Source organism: Ammospiza nelsoni, chromosome 4 (assembly GCF_027579445.1).
Source record: "Ammospiza nelsoni isolate bAmmNel1 chromosome 4, bAmmNel1.pri, whole genome shotgun sequence".
Lineage (NCBI taxonomy): Eukaryota > Metazoa > Chordata > Aves > Passeriformes > Passerellidae > Ammospiza > Ammospiza nelsoni.
This window is the reverse complement of record NC_080636.1, coordinates 21,106,373-21,128,047: the sequence shown is the minus strand read 5'-3', so window position 1 is coordinate 21,128,047 and position 21,675 is coordinate 21,106,373. Positions and strand designations below refer to the sequence as shown.

Sequence of the window (21,675 nt, the reverse complement as noted above, 5' to 3'; positions counted from 1 at the left end):
GATTGAAATACCAGTAAAATGTACAATCATAAGAAAATAAGGACAATTAAATGGTGTCTGAGTCCTTTACTTTTTCTAATAAATTACTAGATTACCATTTTTTTAGGAAAACAGGAAATGGCAAGTGCAAATATGACAAGGAGAGCACTGAAAACAGGTCACCAGAGGAGGACTGATATAGCAGCATTTTGTGAAGTGTCCAAGTGAGAATGGTTTCTTTCTGAGAACAAGAATGGTGTACAAGAAAAGTGCAAATGAAAAGGCAGAAAACATTGTACTTCATTATTAGCAAGGCAGAGGGAGTGAAGAAGGATGTGACTCGTGTGACTGCAGACAGACGGACAGAAAGAATAAAAAGGTTCCAATATAAGATGATTTGCACAACTCGAATTATTTAAAGATAGAACAAACAAAGGATAGGCTCTTAAAAGTATTTTTAACAGATAAACAAGTTAGGCAGCAGTTCCATATAAGATTTTTGGCAGCTTAAGGGTTTTGCATGCACCCCTGACCTCTCCTGCAAGCTCACAAATTCAGCAGGCTGTGCCCTCATCTCCACTAACAGTAAACTAGAGTTTACAAGATTAAATAATCCTGTTCCTAAGGCAGATCCACAGACAGTCATGCCAGCATAACTCATGATATTCACTGCCAACTCTGGCCTGAGCACCACAGGAACTCTTTCAAGCTGGAACTACCAAAGAAATGCAACATGAAACTATGACAGCCAGTATGTGGCTGTAACCTGGAGCCTGAGTGCACAGAAGAAAGTTGATGAAACTTGATCAATTATTCAGAACACAAAGAAACCAAACCCCTTCAGAAAACATCTTCAATTAGCTTAAAGGAATTACCAGCTATAGCACAAGCTGTGCTGTGCTCCTTCATCTCCCAGCAAATGCATTTATCCAGTATTATAACTTTGCAATAAATGCAAGAACCTAAAATTTCCATTTTGTGCTAAATAATCTTTGTGCCTCTCTGCAGTTATTGCCAGGGTATCACTAATAGATTTCCTCTCCTCTGGTACCAGTTCTAAAGCTGGAGGTGCAGGAAGGGTTAGCAAGGGAGGAGAGAGGCAGCTACTGGAGCACAAGAGACTCAGGAAGGGGAGAATTTTTGTTAGGAGTTCTGGCATCCCTGACAACAAAAAAATACAGTGAGCTGGCAGCAGGAATCCAGAAAGGGGAGAAAAGGAGAAAGAAAAACTGTGAGGCTTTAGGCCAGCTTCCAGCAAATTTACAGCTTTTCATGGAAAACACATTATGGTCTGTGATCGTGAGAGGAAACTAAATTTAAGTTTCGGAAACTAAAAGGGACTAAATCTGATGAGACAGAGGGTTTGCCTGCTCAATGGAAGAGCAGCAAGAAGGAAAGGTAAAATATAAGAAGGGAAGCTAATCAAAAATGTGTAAAAAGCCTGATCATCTACATTTATAGAACTATGCTTTCAAAACTGTTTCACAACAAAAAGTTAATCTCACAAAATTGAGCAAAATAGTTATAAAAGTTTAAATTGTTAAAAAAACATAAGAAAGTAATTTAATGTGATGAAGAAAGTTCTAGGAGCTCTAAGACAAAAGCATCATTACCAGTGTGCACTAATTTTTCATAGAAAATGTTTTTCCTCCAGTTCAGGTAGAATAAGTACACTACCCTATGTCCTGGCCATTTAAGAGAATACAAAGGACCATGCACATGCTAGAATGGTCACACAGAACTGCTTGCCTCAATTTAAGGAGCTCAACAGAATTTGGTATGTTCTACGTGTCACAGAACTTAATCATACTAACTATAAAATCACCAAATTTTAATGTGTCCTATTTCCAGCTCTTGAAGCTTTTAAAAACTTCCACTGTTTTTAGGTTTGATTCTGTGACTTTGTGTGGTGAACTGCATAACAGTTTGGAGCCCAGATACACTGACCATATTATTTGAAACTTCTATGGATATTCAAAATGTACTGAATTTAATCCTGGCTGTTGAGCCCCTCAGCAGAAGGTCAGTCTGGACAGGCAGTTCATCTTTATAAAGAATGCAGGTTTAAGACTTCAGAAAGAAAGTTCCTGATTTAGACCTTTCTGAAAAGGGATGGGAAACAGGGATGCACACAAAATTGCAAAAATTAATGAAAGGATCACAGAAAAAAAAAAAAAAAAAAAAAGCAGCTGATATAAATATTATTCTGCCATCTATAGTAGTGTCCAATGCTGATCTGGACTGTGTGGCTTTGTGCTCCTCTCCTGTCCATTCCCATCCTCAGCATCCACTCTCCTGACTGAGTGTCCCTCTGGAGCAGAGCAGGTCCTGACCTCCCTTTGCTCCTCATCTGCCAGCACCACGTGCCCCCCACCCAAACTGACACTGAAACTCAGAGTTCTGTAAAAGGAGGGTCTGACAACAGGAGAGACTGAAATATGGGAGATGCTGGGTAAGGATTTCTTGTGTTCTGAAAGAGATAAAGGAATCTGGGGGGAGCTGGGAACAGAGCTGGCTGTGACTTCATCCCATGGGCTCTCCAGGAAGCAACAAGTGGCGAGCACAGGGCTCCAGGTGTGTCTGTGCTCACACACAGAGCTCCAGGTGTGTCTGTGCTCACACACAGAGAGGGCTCCAGGTGTGTCTGTACTCACAGAGAGAGCTCCAGGTGTGTCTGTGCTCACAGAGAGGGCTCCAGGTGTGTCTGTGCTCACACACAGAGCTCCAGGTGTGTCTGTGCTCACACACAGAGAGGGCTCCAGGTGTGTCTGTACTCACAGAGAGAGCTCCAGGTGTGTCTGTGCTCACAGAGAGAGCTCCAGGTGTGTCTGTGCTCACACACAGGGCTCCAGGTGTGTCTGTGCTCACACACAGAGCTCCAGGTGTGTCTGTGCTCACACACAGGGCTCCAGGTGTGTCTGTGCTCACAGAGAGAGCTCCAGGTGTGTCTGTGCTCACACACAGAGATGGCTCCAGGTGTGTCTGTGCTCACAGAGAGAGCTCCAGGTGTGTCTGTGCTCACACACAGAGAGGGCTCCAGGTGTGTCTGTGCTCACAGAGAGAGCTCCAGGTGTGTCTGTGCTCACACACAGAGCTCCAGGTGTGTCTGTGCTCACAGAGAGAGCTCCAGGTGTGTCTGTGCTCACACACAGGGCTCCAGGTGTGTCTGTGCTCACACACAGGGCTCCAGGTGTGTCTGTGCTCACAGAGAGAGCTCCAGGTGTGTCTGTGCTCACACACAGAGAGGGCTCCAGGTGTGTCTGTGCTCACAGAGAGAGCTCCAGGTGTGTCTGTGCTCACACACAGAGAGCTCCAGGTGTGTCTGTGCTCACACACAGGGCTCCAGGTGTGTCTGTGCTCACACACAGGGCTCCAGGTGTGTCTGTGCTCACAGAGAGAGCTCCAGGTGTGTCTGTGCTCACACACAGAGAGGGCTCCAGGTGTGTCTGTGCTCACACACAGAGCTCCAGGTGTGTCTGTGCTCACACACAGAGAACTCCAGGTGTGTATGTGCTCACACACAGGGCTCCAGGTGTGTCTGTGCTCACACACAGGGCTCCAGGTGTGTCTGTGCTCACACACAGAGAACTCCAGGTGTGTCTGTGCTCACACACAGGGCTCCAGGTGTGTCTGTGCTCACAGAGAGAGCTCCAGGTGTGTCTGTGCTCACACACAGAGATGGCTCCAGGTGTGTCTGTGCTCACAGAGAGAGCTCCAGGTGTGTCTGTGCTCACACACAGAGAGGGCTCCAGGTGTGTCTGTGCTCACAGAGAGAGCTCCAGGTGTGTCTGTGCTCACACACAGAGCTCCAGGTGTGTCTGTGCTCACAGAGAGAGCTCCAGGTGTGTCTGTGCTCACACACAGGGCTCCAGGTGTGTCTGTGCTCACACACAGGGCTCCAGGTGTGTCTGTGCTCACAGAGAGAGCTCCAGGTGTGTCTGTGCTCACACACAGAGAGGGCTCCAGGTGTGTCTGTGCTCACAGAGAGAGCTCCAGGTGTGTCTGTGCTCACACACAGAGAGCTCCAGGTGTGTCTGTGCTCACACACAGGGCTCCAGGTGTGTCTGTGCTCACACACAGGGCTCCAGGTGTGTCTGTGCTCACAGAGAGAGCTCCAGGTGTGTCTGTGCTCACACACAGAGAGGGCTCCAGGTGTGTCTGTGCTCACACACAGAGCTCCAGGTGTGTCTGTGCTCACACACAGAGAACTCCAGGTGTGTATGTGCTCACACACAGGGCTCCAGGTGTGTCTGTGCTCACACACAGGGCTCCAGGTGTGTCTGTGCTCACACACAGAGAACTCCAGGTGTGTCTGTGCTCACACACAGGGCTCCAGGTGTGTCTGTGCTCACAGAGAGGGCTCCAGGTGTGTCTGTGCTCACACACAGAGAGCTCCAGGTGTGTCTGTGCTCACACACAGGGCTCCAGGTGTGTCTGTGCTCACACACAGAGAACTCCAGGTGTGTCTGTGCTCACACACAGGGCTCCAGGTGTGTCTGTGCTCACAGAGAGGGCTCCAGGTGTGTCTGTGCTCACAGAGAGAGCTCCAGGTGTGTCTGTGCTCACACACAGGGCTCCAGGTGTGTCTGTGCTCACACACAGAGCTCCAGGTGTGTCTGTGCTCACACACAGGGCTCCAGGTGTGTCTGTGCTCACACACAGAGCTCCAGGTGTGTCTGTGCTCACACACAGGGCTCCAGGTGTGTCTGTGCTCACAGAGAGAGCTCCAGGTGTGTCTGTGCTCACACACAGAGCTCCAGGTGTGTCTGTGCTCACACACAGGGCTCCAGGTGTGTCTGTGCTGACAGAGAGAGCTCCAGGTGCTGTGGACAAAGCCAGAATGAAGGGACACCCTTCAGGCTGCCCTGCACTTGTGTCACTATCATGGAGGGACAGCACCTCACAAAACCCAGTTAGATGACAGAGGGTTAATTAAATGGGTCTATCATCATTCAAACTTTAGTGTCAGCTTTTCTGCGGGCTTTAATTACACTCTAATTACCTTTTTTGTTGTTGTTGTTGGGGTACACCAGGACGACAAAGAATTCCAATGCTACATTCTCCAGTGCTGATCAACAGATTTGATGACTTTTAAGAATACTTCTTTGCTGCTCAGATGATAATAACACATTTCACTCTCTTCTAATCATTACAGTGGCATTTTAAATCCCAGTTTGGCCCATGATACAATGAAGAATGTTGCAAGATTTCAAATAAGATCAATAGGGACTCCAGGAAGACAGAAAAGAGACTGTCCTGACATGAACATCCAAGTAAATGAAATTGAATGCTTGTCTCCTGTACTAAGGATATTAGGCATAAAACATTGACCCATCTACACTTCCGTACCATCCTCATCCCTTTTCAAGAAAGAAAAAAAAAACAAAAAAAAAAAAAAACCCCAAAAAAACCCCCACAAATGTCGATGTTATTTATGCATATGAAAAAGTAAGATCATTTTCTCAGTAAAACTAGATAAAAGTATCTTCAATAAGTTGGAAGTTGGTAGTTGGAAATTACAGAAGCACAGAAAGACCTTACTATACTAGGGGAAAATGTGAAGAAAAATACACAAAAAGGACATAACAACTAGTTTCAAATCATCTTGAACATTAGGTAGCCATTAGCTGGGAACATTAATTCAGTATAGCCAAATAATCATTAACAATCAAAACTCTGACCAGGAATCATCATAAAAGAAAAAAAAAATTAAAGATCAAACAAACAAGAAATAAGCCTTATGAATACATTGTCTGTCCACACATTTTTAAAACCACTTATAACTCTGGTAACCCATCTCAAAAATAAAATTACAGCAACCAATTATATTAAAATTATGAAAAAACTTTTGGAAATGATAAGACTGAGCTGACTTCTGATTGGAAAGTAAGGAATTGATGATTAAGGTTTAAAACAAAAATGATATCACTAAGAGAAAGTAGAGAGAGAGAAAGACTGCTAGTATTTCTCAGGATAAATATTAGCAGGTATGAAATGAAACTACACAGAAAGTACAATTATGTGGTGTTTTCTTTCCACACTAATTAAACTGCAGAATATATAAGTCAAGTGATGCCAGGAATGCCAAAAGTACAAGTTCACATAAGTTTTAGCAATTCCATATTTATATTTATTAATTAAAGATCTTTATTCTATATGGCCCTATTTCTTGTCTAGTGAAAAACTGGTATTTTACAATTCCTTGTCTCCTCTAAATCTTCTCAACTGCAAGGAATTCATATCCTTCTTAGTACAGACAATAACTTAATAATTTCCCATCTCAAAGCTTCTATGTTTAAAACATAAATATTATGTTTTTTCATTATTTCAATTCATTCTGTGCTAAATATTTTTTACATGCCATTTTATTTCTAGTACATAAATTTGAAATGAGGACATTTCACAAAAGTCAGCATCGCTCTGATATTTACTGTCCAGATTTTTATCTAATTTCTTTTTCAAAGAAACACAGCCAGCATTATTTGGGTTTTTTATACGCTTTGAAGATCCTAGAACCATTTTTAAAATCATTTTAGAATATTACAATTCATATGAAAAGGCAGCATGGAATTACTAAATATTTAATTGTTTTTCATTTTCTCTAAGCAAAAAGCAGAGGACCTATTTCCTACAGATGCCTCTTTGCAGATTAATTCACATGAGCACATTCTCAGATCTAGCTTGCTCTTTGGGATTTTTCTTGAGCTCTCTTTAAGGTATAGAGGTAGATCTCAAATCAGATCAAAGCCTATAAAAATCCAAAAGTTAACATTAAATTGTACTGCATAAGAATAGCAATCCAGCTGCCATTAATTCTGCTTCAAAAACAGCTGTGGTGGAACAATTTAAGCTAGTGAGCAAACAGAATTCTAAAGGAAAGAGAAAAAAACATGTAATTATACAACAAAAAAACAAATATGGGAACCACAAAGCTTTGCCAACATTGTCTCTGCATCTAAAATATCTGCTTTGCAGTCAGTTCACCAACCAGTTACCAACAGTAAAAAACTGCAACTCTTGGATCTGAACCAAACTACAGATTTTCATCACCAAAAAGAAAAATAATTTTTAACTTGAACAGCATATCTTTTTCAGTAACACTTGCTTTGGAAACAAAGACAACTCTAAAGTATTTACAGTTAAACTTCTGAACAGAACAGAGGAATAAAAATAGTTGCCCACGAACTAGATTAGCAGGGAAAGATGCCTTAGTGAACTCCATAGTACAGCTTGCCTATCTTCTCTCTTCTACATTCTAACAATATTTTCAGGAGCTGAAATTATGAGGGTTACTAAGCAGTTGAAATATTATATATATATGTATCAACTTTAAAAAACCCCACACATCTGCAATACTATTGTCCAATGAGTCTCATGAAATAAGATTTTCTATTTTGTCTTCTTTTAAGATCTACAAATAGGATCCAACTACAAATTCACATTTTTCATCAGCACAAACAATAATGTGATCAAGAGAGAAGTATAATAAGTGTGAAACAGTAAAGGACTTCTAAAAACCAATACCCAAAATTTTAAAAAGCTTTTTAATTACATTTCAATAGATTTGTCATATTCACTTGGAATAAACCTAGGACCCAAATGCCAGTTATCAGGCTTAGGTTGTAAAACCTCTTTTGATCTCAGTGTTATACTCACTGCCACACTATTAAAACAGACTTTCTTTTTTTAAAAAGAGAATGGTGAGAGGTCAATGCCTAGGATTCTGTCCTTATGGAGAGAGAACTCAAGGACTAAACTGACTGTTATAAAGCTTTCCAGTGGAAAAGGGAGTATTTTCCCAGTAGAACTTAATTTAAAACAGTAATGGGTAGACATATTTTTGGCCAGGCACTAGCCTGAAAACAGAGAGTGAGGGTTGAACAAAATCAAACATATTTATATTAATTTAGTCTAGAGGGAAAGGAATGCTTCCCTGCTCAGCAATTTCTCAAGTCCCCTGCCAATTCCAACATCCCCTGATGTTTTCAGATTGCTTATGGTGCTTTTCACTTGTGTCACCCAAAAATCATGCACAGGAGCGAGTAGGTGAATGACTGGAACTTAGTGGGATGCTAAAGAAGGTGCAAAGAGTAATGCAACAGCAAAGGCAGGACAGTGCAGCTGGAATTGCAAACAAAAAAGCAGGAATTATTCCATTTCAATTTAAACCATAACCAGGCTGCTCATGTTGTCTCACAGACCTCAGCAGAGCATACCCAACCCCTACCCAGCATCAATCTTAGAGCAATTTAGAAGCTCATTGTCACCAGAAATCTTCCTCAATTGTTCTCAGATTAAAAGACACCTTGCCTTCCATGATTTGCCTTTTCAGCAACATCATCAGGCCTCTCCTTGCTTGTTTTCATCTAAGACCTACAGAAGACATGGATGCCACCAAAAAATTCTAATTAGAATATTGATGGTCTCATTTCTTCAACAGAAATTCTCCTTGTCTAATTTCTTCAACAGAAATCTGTTCACATGACACTTTCAAGAAACGTGAAGTTCAGTACAGGGAACAATATGAGAGGTGCACAGGGCCAGAGATATCTTCTGGTAGGTCTCAGTCAAAAGAGGTGGACTAGAACCAAATATCCCTGGTTTAGTTCTTCTCTTGCCATGCACAAAAACCTTTTTAAAAGGTTTTAGAAAAAAAACTAAATACAGCAATTGTGAAAGCATGTGTTCAGTAACTTGGCGATAATTCATAATTACAACATTTTAAAGAAAACAAGAAATCTCATGGTGTCCACTAACAACAAAATTAGGCATTTTTAACTATTTTCTACGATTCACGCTTATATTGAATTTTAAAACGCCATATAGAGAAAATTAGTTTTTTAAAAGTGGGTTTGCCAATTATCATAAAATTAATCACAATTCCAGTCTGTGAGCTGAAAACATCATCACTAGAGGGGAAACACGGCTCAAAGAATGTGCTTACTTGCTTGCAACAGAGGTCTGAAATGCCGTATCTATTCCTACTCACAAGAAGCACTTCCAAGGCTCAGTTTTGAGAGTGCAATTTTAAATAGATATGTTCACTTACACTTTCTCACATCTGCTCTTGCGTGCTGTACAATTCACAAATGTTTTGTAAGTGCAGCCATAAAATCTGGAAGCAGTTTATGCCCATCTTACCCCCCACTAGCATTGTATAGTACAGCATATTTTTCAGAATTACATGCTGTGGTCATCACTGTTTATCTGCACAGCAGCTCTGCTAGAGCAGAATTGCATCCAGGAATTCATGTGTGATGAAAATTCTGAAGAAGACAGTGTTTCATATGGAATCAGAGTCCATCACAAGCACCTCTACCTCTGCTAACCTTTTCTCCCTCTAGCGGCTTCTACATTCCCTGTCATAGGATGTTTTAGCTTCAGTATTGATGTAAAAGACAAAAGCAATTAAAGTGCTGTTCTGCCAAATGAAGACAGCATTTAGACTCAGCCCCCAGGTTGTAAAAATATTAATGTAATCCTATGTGGCCACTTTATACACTTTATTCTGTGACTGGAATGAGTCTGAGCAAGCTATGTAAAATAGATCCTTACCACTTAAAAAGGTCACAGGAAGTTAAGAACATGTAATTTTCTGGAACACAGGAGCTCACCCACCTGAATAATGGTTTGGAATGGGCAGTTTCACCTCATCCCTTGACACAAAATAATAAAAAATCTGAATTTCTCTCTTATGAAAATGAACTAGGGCTCTAAGATGCAAATACAGATTTTCCCTATTTCTTCAGCACCTGAAGAACAGAGGTATGATAATCAGTAGTAACATCCTCTGATCATTTACATGAAAGATTTAAGATGAGAACATTGTACAAATTCATCTCTGTGAATTACTCCAAATATTCTTTATGAGCTTTTCTCATCAGTTTCAACAGCCTTCAATAATATTGAAAAATAAAATTAAAATTCAAAAGAGGGTCTGTAACTTTAATGAACAGATTAAATGCTAAAGCCATGTAGGAACATTTTAAATGTGTCTTGCAAACAAATTTGTCATTAATCAAAGAACAGAATGTGTATTTTATTATCAGACTCAAAAGTGAAGATTGACATACTTAGTGTTGGTTTATGATGATCTGAATGATACAGTAGGTGAAATATTACTACTCTTTAGCCAAATGTAGAGCATCTTTCATCTCAAAGTGTAAAATTTGCTATGAAATTTTAATTAGTATAATCTTGACTTCCATGAAATAAGTGTTTCTGAAAAACATCTAATCCATATTACTGTAGTGGACAACACTGCAGACACAAACTTATTACAGAGACCCTGAAGGAATTTCAGCAGCATCCAATGCAGCACTTGGGACCAACACCCACCATGCACCTGCACCAGGTGCTGCACATAAAGAGGACTTTTCCTTGGTCCACCAGCAAAGACTTCAGGGCAGCAGATAGAATTAAGTCTTAAGTGGTTTGGGTGGGCAGTGTTTACAAATTTAATGTTTCTGTTTAGCTGTTTAGCTTTTGATTCACACTTTTTGAAAGTGAATCACATTGAATTTAAGAACACTTGAAATTTAATTTTATTGTGGCTCCGGAAAACATTGCTGCCTGTAGCAGCATTTACCTTAACAATACACTAGTGTATAACTATTATACATACTAATTTATTTCTTTTTCTTTTCAGCACAAAAAGCATACAATAGAACATAGACAAAAGCTGCTTGCTTTACAGTGCAGGAAAAGCAATAAAAAATATCCTCTCTTTCCACACCAAACTCAAAATGCTCTTAAATTCTGCAACCTAATCCCCAGAAAGGTTTTGTTTCTTACAGTATGAAACAACTAATGAACCTCCACTGTCATCCACTTGATCAGTAGTTGTATATTTTTAATGAAGTGAGGAAAAAACCACACTTTTTTTCAAAACAGATTTGGATAGCATAATGGACATCTGAAACAATAATACCAGCAATACACAAAACTTTCACATACAGTCTTTTTTATGCTTTTTGTGCTGAAAATAAAAACAAACAAACTAGTAGATATAATAGTTATACACTGGTGTATTGTTAAGGTGAACACTAAGCCTGGAATGACAAAGTTTCCTGAAGGCTAATTTGGAGTATAAGATTCTGTATTTCCCTGGAGTCAGCAAACATTTCAGATACAAAACTGCTGCTGATCCTTTCAGTATCAGAACAATGGCCTCCACTTTACCAGAATTCCAGTTATCAACAACAGACTCCCCTGAGATTAGCTCCCTCAACATCAAAATGTGTGTGTCACAAAGGGTATGTAATCATCCTGAATACTCTTCCCACACCTTGTTTTGTTTTTTAACTCTCCTCATTTTGTCTAACGGTAGACAAAACAAGAAGAAACAGTAATTTGGAATAAAATTTAAATTAGAGGCTCGCTGGCAGAATGTTAGATTTGTGACCTACCACTACTCATTTTTTATGTTGGTTTTTAATGCTACTTGTATTGAGAGGCTTGCTGGAGTGAAGTTTGTAATAAAACAGTCTTATTCACTTAAAAGTATATAATCCAGGTTTCTGACTAATGATTAGACTACATCTCTATAAAAATAGATGGCAGTAAAATAACAACATTTGCAAGCCAGCCTTCTACAAAAAGGAACCAGACTAAAGATGCAGACTCTTTCCATTCTTTTGCAGCTGAAGGTCAGAAGAAACTGAAGTTGCTAAAATGTCATGTCTCCTTTTCATTTCAGTGCCACTGAGACATTTGGAAACAATGAAGAGGCAAGAAGAAAAGTGAGAAAGCCCTAACAGACAACACTTCAAGCAGAAGTACAATTCCAGAGCTGCACTCAATTAAAGAGGAATATGAAACGCCTCTGCAGACGAGAGCGGAAGGTATTATTTTCTTCATCTGAAATTTTGTAAATTATATAATACACCTTTCAATTTTAATATGCAAATATTACTGTGCAAAAGTACCATAGGCAGATGGGTTTGGGTGTGGGGTTTTTTGATACTGTTAAGAACCAACACCAGCATGTTCTTACCTTTTTATCTTCTTTTGATTTCCTGATACTGTGTGGAGGGCCAAATTTGTTCTGAATGCAGAACATCTTCTTGGACCATTCACTTTTGTGAGATTTTAGCTGTGGCTGACCAAAGCTGCCATCGACCCTGTATCTGTCAGCTGGAATCTTACTCATTGGGGGAGGAAGGGTGCCACAGTTCACACTGGACCAGCCATCTGTGGAGTCTGTGTAGGACTCCTGGTCACTGGCATTGCCATGCTGCCACTCCTGCAAAACGTGCACAGGCAGCCACCTCTGATTGCCCAGGCCTGCAGCATTTTTCTTGGACGGGGGCACTGAATTTCGGGAGGAAACCAATGGAACTTCAATACGAGCAGAAGGGCTCAAGTGCTTGCTAACATTTTGGGACTTATCATTCTGAATTACTTCCAAAGGGATGTTTCCCTCCTGCTCATGACAGAAGCCATTCCAATGGGAAGCAGGCTGATTTTGTCCCCTTCCTACTGGATTCTCCCATATGCTGCTAGGAATGTGTTTACTTGGATTGGTCCCTAAATCAACCACCAGAACTCTATTATTCTTTTCTTCTTGGTTGAAATTTCCAATCCCACTGTCACTGTTACTGCTGGTACTATTATTCTGATGAGCATCTGCATCACCATCGAGGAAAGCCCTTGCACGCATTCCCTCTATCAGCTCCCCCATATCCCTGTACAGGACAGAAATAAACTGCAGGACAGGGAGAGAGGATGTTGGAAACTCCAGACAGCCATTGGTATCTGGATCTGCTGTACATTCCAGTCCAAAACGTCTTGCTATACCCTGGTGAATTTTATGATGAAATAATTCAGGATCCACCATAAAAACATGGCAAGATGTCCTCAGGACCCCTTCATCTTCCTGAGCCAAGCTTGCATCATCATTTGTCTGCATTGTAACTAGGCCAAAGAATCTTCTATCATCCGGGCAAACAGCACTGAATGCCAGTTTCTCTGCAGGATATTCTGCCACAACACCTGATTTGTCACTGCAGAGCTGAATACAGTCATGCATTATCTTCATCATCACCAGGGAATGGATTTTCTGCTCTGCCCGCAGACGTCTCATGCACCCACGAATGGCCTGCAAACTCTCTGTTTCCAAATTTGCAGTTGTTGAAGGAAGTTCGATGGAGCCTAAGTAACCTACAATCATGGCAACATTCAAAATGCTTGCATCTAACCCAAAGTCTTCTGCACTCTCCAGTCCGATTCTAAAAACCGAATCATCATTCAGAACTTTGGCTATTTCTTCCTTTGACAGTATATTTGGATTGCTTACATTTTCATTGCCAGTTTCAAATTTCATAGCAGCAGAAACTGGAAATGATCTTTGTTTTGGTGCAGAATTATCTGAGTTTCCAGCACAAAGAGCAGGATTCTCAAAAATCATGTTGAAAATGCCACCAGACTGCATTTCTTCGACAACTTTTTCAGCTCTGTTTATACCCAGAGCTTTAGAGTCAGGTTTGGGTTTCAGCCACCCCTTCCCATCATAAAAACCAACTTCTTCATCGCTTGAACATGAATCCATATGACTCATCCCTTCAGCAATGACCATGTGCAGGACTCCAGAACATTTCCCTATAAGCTTCACTACATCTTCATGAGAGGCTTTTTTCACATTGATTTCATTAACTGCAAATATCTGGTCTCCTGCTTTAAGTCCAACATAATCTGCAGGGCTTCCTTTCATCACACAACTAAGAACACAAGGGGCTTGTCCCGAAAGGGTAAAGCCATAACCTGCTCTTCCTCGAGCAACTTCCACGCTTCTTATCCGCGGAGGAGCGTGCATGTTGAGGCGACGTTTGACCGTCTCTCCTGGTCTGTACATTTTGGACTTTTTTTTTTCCTAAAATAGGAAAACTTTTATTTAGTCCAGTTTTTTGTCATGTTTCAAGAGTATCACTCCATCTGATGAAGATCTAAAGAAAGAAAGAAAGAAAGGACATTTTAATTCTCATCATATTTCTGGTCTTTTAGCACCAAGTATTCCTTTTACTGTTGAGAAAAAATTGCCAGTGAACTAACCAAAAAGTATTGCCAGAGAATTAACAAAACACTCAGAACAGTTTGAAAAGAACAGGTACCACGGTGTTCATTTTAGTGATAAGAAAGGAGTTGCAAATGTAAATAAAGTGGCTGTCCAAGATGACAACGTGACAGAATGGCAAAGAACAGGATCCAAGTCTTTTGATGTACAGTCAGTGTTTTTTATACTAAGCATGTTATGTCTTCCCCCAACTCCCCCCCATTGCTTATTATTCAATTTCCTTCTGGCTTACTGCACCATTATACTACCACTGCATTTTACAGCATAGAGAAAATCCTTATTTAAGCTCATACATCCTTTCCCAGCAAAACAAAAATGAGAGCTCATGCTCATCTACTCAGCTGTACCTCACCCCCTTTACACAGCATACAGAAACAGATACCACATGTATCATGTAAAAGGGATTAATTACCCCTAGAGTTGCCTGTATCTCTCCACTGACTGTAAAGACAGCTCAAAATAAGTATCTGACCAACTTCCTTACATACATTTCACTTACATAGGCAATGACAAGTGGGCATTCAGTCATGTATCAGACCAAAGGGATCCAAGATCAGATTTACTGTTACACCCATCAATTAATCTACTCAAAACAATTTGTCAGATAGCAAACACTGTAAAAATGCATTTCAGACCATCATTCCAACACCCATGTGTTTTAGTTTAGCTTAAACATTCAAAAATAAAAGAAAAAAAAAGGAGTGAAAAAGACACATGCTGCCAGCATTAATCTAGACATGACTTTGCAATTAACATATAACAGCTTTGTATGAACAGCAAGAAGTAGAATATTTCACTACATTTTAGTGTCAGCACTGAAGTCTGGATGTCTTGTTCTAAATATACTTGAGCAAATTCCATTGTTTTAGAGAGGTTTCCCCCACTAAGCAGGTTAAAATGCATGAAAATGACTAATACAAATAAAAGAAATGACAACTTGTTCAACTTTTGAAACTATCTCCTTGTTGCACTATATGAATCCTCATTTCCAGGGTCTGGAGGATGACTGACAGAAAAACCCATGGGACTACAGCTACATGAAATTGCAATAAACTCCATCTGAGCAAGTGAGAACTAATCTGACAGTAATTACTCTGAGTTGGTCCACAGGCTTATCCTTAACTCAGTCACATTGTAACATACTTAAAGTGTATAACATACTTGAAAGCAAGTATCTTGCATATTTGGGCAAAATGCAGGCAACATTTTAGATAAATACATTCACAGAAAGATATAAATACACATACCCTCAGAGGCAACACATTCCTTTATCATATCTAAAGTGGTAAATTAGTGGTGTCCCGCTCACTACTTGCATGGTCAAAATGACCAAGAAATCCTACTGACATTGCTCTCAGCTACAGAAAAAATAAAAAACCCACACTCAGAATGTGATTAGATCCACAGCACACTACTTTCACAGTATTTCTGCCTGGCTTAGAACAAACAAGGCAATTACTTCACAAGTTTTACCAATTAAAAACCAAACCAAAACTTAAATACAATTTAGAATTATAGTCTTAATTACTTATCTACATTTGAACTCCTTGATTACCAAATTTAAGAAACCACTGCTGTTTCTCAAATATTGTGCTAGATACTCAACTGAAGGATGTAATTCCACAGGACCCTTCCAAACCTAAAATAGGACAGATTTCAAGATACCAGAAGAGATCCAGCTGGCCTTACTTTTTGAGGTTTAGTTTTTTGGGTTTTTTTAACAAAGGGACATCAGGGTTTTATATCTCCATGGTGCAGCTGTGACTATTCAGTGTAGAATGATTTTTGCAAATTGTTTTAATATAGCAATTATCCAGCTTCATTAACAATACTTTTCCTATAATTTGAGACAAAAAAAGACCCACTCTGGCTTTAAGAAGTAATGAAACTTCACACCTAACCTTTAAATGGAAATCATAACATAAGAAGTGCTTTGCAAACATTTTACCAAACTTAACTCTTACATTGCTGTAAGAAAGCCCCATCAATTGGCATCCTGTCTCATATCTTAAATGTTGTTTGACCCTTTCCTGATGGAGCTAAACTTGGGAATCAAGAGGTCACTGTGCATTCAGCTATCTCTAATTAGGTCTATTATTTTTTGAGAATTGCCATTAAATATTTCAAAATATAGTTCTCAAAAAAAACAAAAATAGAACTAACAAATGCCCAACGGTAAATAAAAACCTTCTATCTAGGAGCATGAATACATACTTGTTCCAATTTGCCTTATAGTGAATATTTCTGTTTTCAGCTGTCTGGAGAATAGCCTAATGTGACCCCTGGGTACCCTCTGAATCTGTGCTGTTAACCTGATCACCACAAAGCCCAATAGTATCTGGCACCTAAAACTGTGCTACTAGCTTCCAAGAGCAAAGGAAACCATTAGAGAGTATGAGATTATAAATAATCTCCTTTTAAAAATATAATAAAAAACAGTTGTTACTAAAAAACTTGAGATTTAATATATAATGTTGAAGTGGTTGATAAGAAAAACAGGTTTTTTACAGCTAATCTATACAGCTCTCCAATCTATAAAAAAATATCTTAAATGCCACTATAAAAACACACAATGAAAATAGAGTTAGGCTGCTCTTGGGAAGAGGCAAACCCCAACATTGTCTTACATCACAATTCTGCATTTGCTAAGAGAGGTTTTCCTTTCAACTCTGTTCACAAGTCAATTTACCCATTTTCCTTCCTAACCTATGACCCTTACACATCAAGCATTTATTGTAGGGAAAACCACTGATAATGAAATGTCATTCAAAAACCTGACAAAACAGCAGGCTGCTAACATGTTACTTTCCTCTAATACTGATGTTCCAGATATATGAAGACTTTCAGCTATTAATATATTTGTGAAATTTTGTAGGTGCAAAATTAGGAACTAATTCAACATTAAAGGGTTTTTGCTATTAATGTGTCTAGAATCTAAAAAACCCAAAACAAAAAAATACCAACCAAAGACAAACTGTATTGCTTCGCTAGATCACCTCTTCCCTCCCTCAGTACCTGAATATTACTGTGCAATTTTTATGCTAATTACACCCAGGACAAACAAGATCTCATTAAATTTATCTAGGAAACTTCAAGACGAAGGACAAATATATCTCTTCTGCAAGAACCCTCAGCATTCCAAGTATGTTTTACTGCAATAATGGCATGACAGGCAAATAGAACAATTATGAAAATAATGTTTTCCCTAAGCAGAGATTAGTTGATTGTCAAACTGTTAACAGACTAGTTCAAAACTAAATTATCAAGTTATCTAATTGCTAACTTTTCTCCTAATTTCTTTGCAGACTTGAAACCTGGAGCTGAAGAGATATGGCACAGAAGTGGCACAAACTTCCACAATTCCAAAGTAAACTTGTCTGAATATTTTTTTCCTGTAATAAATTATAAAACATATAGCATATCCAGTGAAACAAAAACACCAATTCACTTGCACTGATATAACGCTTTGTAGCTTTATAACTACAAAGTATTACACAGAACATTTCAGGCAAAATCACTAATATGTGCACATTAAGAATTGTTCAGGTATCTGAAATAACATAATTTGTCCATACACATCAGCTTTGACACAGAACTGCAAAACAAAACAAAGCATTCAAGATTTCAGCATTCTGGTCTACCATTTGGATCAATTCTTTGTGGGGTATAATACAGCAAAAATACCAGCTACAGTTGAAATGTACTGCATCCCACAAACACTGCATTTCTGTATGGTACGCTGCTACATATCCATGTTAGCTTTTCATGTCATTTTCAAACCCTCTGCTCCAAAGAAAATAACATGTATTTGCATTCTTCCAAGAGAGAGAGGTGGTTTGTTTCCTGCTCCTGCTCTTGTTATCTCATAGCAACAAAGAGAACAGCAACAGGAGGCACGCTCCTGCTGCAGCCCATGTTAAACTGTAACTGAGCAGCGCAGAGGGCATGGGGCAGCCCCTGGAGATCAGGAGTACATGACTGACCACCACCCGCTCCCAAAAAGCCTCTGGAAATGAGCTGCTGCTCAGCACTGCAGGATCCATGTTAATGGGCAGAGACACTGTCTGGCTTCATTCTGTCTGGCTTTATTTTGTTTTTCATAGTAGGACTGCAAGAGAATAAAGTATGCAAAGTGGAAGTGCACAGAGGAGAGAGACTGTTCCCTCGTCTCTCACACAGGTCTTGAAGTAATGCAAAAGACTCTTCAGCATGGGTGCCAGTTGTTGAGGCAGAGCTGATGCCAAGTCCCTACAAAGCTCAAATGAAGCTGTCACATTTGAATTCCACTAACTATTCAAATGTGGTACGTGTTTATAGACAAGTTACACAAGAAATGTAGCAGCACAACCTGTAGAAGACAGCTACCAGTTGTTTGAAAACTTGGGCAGGACAATGTTTTAATAAAAAAATCTCATTCCACAATTGGCAAGACAGACCATTATGTTTCCTTTAGGTGTATCTAGTGTGATAATTCAAAAAATACTGACTGCAGTTAGTAACAGCAGGCTGAAAAGTAGTTGTTAATAAAAACTCTTCTCCCACTGCAGACAGTGTACGAATTGTAAGGAACACAAACAGGACATTCGCTGTTTTGTCTGACAAGACTCATGTGAGCAAGGACACAGTTTCCTAAAGCTATTGTACAGACAGTCATGCGCCTACAATTCAGACTAATTTATCTGCCGTATTCAAGAAGGTGGAAAGGTTTTGTTCGCAGTTAGGCATTTTCCCCGCTGCTTTTCTTGCAAATTCGTTCCAGAACTGTTGGGACGCCGCTCAGAGGGGCGGCACTAGGGGCGGCAGCAGCGACACCCGGGCGGGACGGGGACACCGGGACGGGCCCGGCGGGCTCTGCACAGCCGCTCGCACGGCCCCGCCGCCGCTGCCCCGCTCCCGGGGGGCGGCGGGTCCGGAGCAGCGCCCCGCGGGGTTACCCACTAACTGCCCGGCTCGCGGGCAGCCGCTTCCCGGGGGGTGGAGCTGCGGGGAGGGGAGAAGCGGCACCTGAGCCCGCAGGGACGATTTGAAAAATCAAGCGGTAAAAGACGGGAGGGCACGGAGCACCCGCGCCCCCCCCCACCCCCCCCGCGGGCGGACCCGCCGGCCCCTCCGCGCTGCGCTCCGGGGGTCGCGGGCAGCGCCGCAGCCCGAGGGGCGCGCACAGGGGCGGCCAAGGCTCCCGGCTGCCCCCTGCCTCCCCTCGGCCCCCGCCGCCGTGCTCCCCTCCCCCCGTTCCCCCTTCCGCCGTCCATCTGCCGTCCCCGCTCCTCCCGCCGCATCCCAGCGGGGTCCCGGGCCGGGCGCTCGGCGGCGAAGGGGATGGGAGAGCCGGGCGGGCTGCAGTGGGCGCTGCCCCGCTCAGACCCACTCACCTCTGTCCCCCGGGACTCCGGCTACTCCGCCGAGGCAGCGGCTGTCCCAGTCACCGGGGAGACGGCGCCGGGCTCGGCCGCACGGCGCTGCGGCGACTGGCTGTCCGGCGCTGTCAGTCACCGCGCTCGCCCGGCGGGGTGGCGGTCGGGTTCCCGGACAGAGAAAGGGGAGAGACAATACCCCGCGCCGGAGGACTACAGCTCCCGGCGTGCCTTGCGAGAGGCCCGCTCGCTCCGGCCGTGGGGAACTGGGCGCGCGGGGCATGGCGGGGCGCGTAGTTCGCTGGCCTCCCCGAGCCTCCTCGCCTCGCCCTGGGCTCCGGCGGGGCAGGCAGTGCGCAGGCGCGGGCTGGCGGCGGCCGTTCGAACGGGGCCGGGAGCGGGAGCCGGGCTCAGGCTCGCACCCGCACCGCGGGCGCGGCGGACCCGAGACACAGAGCGCAGCCCGGGCTCCGGACCGTGTGAGGGGAGGGACCCACAGCCCGCGGCTCGGAGCGCAGGTGGGGCTGGGAGCCGCCTCAGACAGGTGTGCCGCGCCTTTGAAGGGCGGGAATAAAGCGAGACGGAGCGTGGGGTGAGGGAGCGGCGGGCACTGCCTGCACCGGCAGCCTGAGGCGGAGCGGGCACTGAGGGGCCACTAACGCCTAAAGGACAAAGGTGCGTGCCAAGGGGCAGCTTCACCGCCCGCTGGAGCTGGGCACAGGCAGCAGGTGCTCAAAATACACCGGGGACAGCTCTTATTTTAAATAGGAGAAATAGGAAGAGGGGGGAAAAAAAGTTAACATCAGTTAAGAAACTTGTAAAGAATATAAGAGTCAGAGAAAGGGTAGAATTAACCAAATCTCTTTGGCTTTCCCACAGAACCTGAAAGCATTTTGTGATCTTAGCAGAAGAATGTAATCTTTAATTGTTAACATGTACTTGTAGCAATCCTTTGTATATGGGGTATTTAATTTTTTTCTCTATGTGCAGGAAACCTGACACTGAACTTACCAGGCACAAGTTCAAGGAGAATTCTTACCTTTTTCTGGGGATTTTTGGTTTTTTTCCCCAGTCTCCAGAGCTGTATATCTATCCCACAGCCATTATGTCTGTAAGATACCATCTAAATTGTAATACTGTTACTTAATGGTTTAACTTCAGTCATTTGTCTAATTCTTACCCAGTCTAGGAAGTTGTTTCTTAATAATTCCATCCTGAGCTGAAGTGCTTACAGGATACCAGAGTCTTCAGGAAAAACAAAAACACAGGGCAAAGGAAAAAGCTCTTTGGAAAAGCAGAGAATCCTGCTCCTCTACTCTGGCCTTCACCTTCTCATTCTGCTGATTTTTTTCTTTGTCAGTCCATCCCAAGGAGGTTTCTACCAATCTGAGACATTTCAGACCTAGATACCAGTTTTGTTATCTCTCTTATCCAGTTTTATGCAAAAAGCTTCTGAAAAGAAAAAATAACCAAATAAAATAAGCATTACGTCTTTTTCTCATCCTCACAGAAGATATCCTGGCAGATCAGTGTAACAGATTTCCAAACTTCTTCAGATATACTGTGTCTCATACAAGTAATTATTAAGTCCTTAGGGAGGCTAAAAATTCAAAACTCAAGGAAGAAAGTTGAGTGTTGACTTTAAACCTCACAGTTGATTCTTTCAGGTGAGGTACAGTAATTTTTAAAAATACTCCAGTGATTTAAGTTGGCCCAAAGAAGCTATAATTCTTTATCCTTTTGGCTGGGAAGATGTCACAGGTAGAGAATTGTGTTCCACAAATCCAAGGTGTTGGTTTGGGTTGCCATCCCTTAAGAGCCCAATTATTTCCAGCTGCCACAGGAGGTTGTCAAGACTTTATATCTTTTGCCACTGTCTCTGTTGCTGTGTTACCCCAACAGATCTAGGACTGGCTTGCACAACCTCCTTGCCTATAGAATGGGAAATTGATCAATGTATTTCAGTCTGACCTTGTAAACAGCTGAAGAAACTGAAGGAAATCTTTTGGAAAGTGACAAGTGGAATGGTAAGTATCCCACAGAGGTAACTGCAGGTCTCCCACTGAATCTTTATGGAGTTGATACACAGGTATTATGTTTTATTTTGCTTCGAAGAGGAGGGATGCTAAAATGTGCCATCAGAATCTGCTAACTCTAAACTAATTGCTCCATGTCAGTGTCAGATTACCCCTTCCAAATACCTGAACCTGTTGTATTTGTGATAATTAACAGAATTGTTTGCACTTTGTAATAGCACAGGAGCATGTAATT

The 21,675-nt window shown here is 41.8% G+C and overlaps 1 protein-coding gene across 1 annotated transcript in view; it reads right to left on the bottom strand.

Moving 5' to 3' along the window:
- The window catches only part of RGS12 (regulator of G protein signaling 12), an 87,276-nt gene extending 67,695 nt beyond the window's left edge, over positions 1-19,581 (bottom strand). The window contains exons 1-2 of the mRNA XM_059469983.1: positions 19,423-19,581; positions 11,975-13,922 (exon numbers count right to left, since the gene is read on the bottom strand). Of these exons, the coding sequence (XP_059325966.1) occupies positions 11,975-13,831 (1,857 nt within the window). The 5' untranslated portion in view covers positions 13,832-13,922; positions 19,423-19,581. The remainder of the gene's footprint in view (positions 1-11,974; positions 13,923-19,422) is intronic.
- Between the last annotated feature and the right edge of the window lie 2,094 nt (positions 19,582-21,675).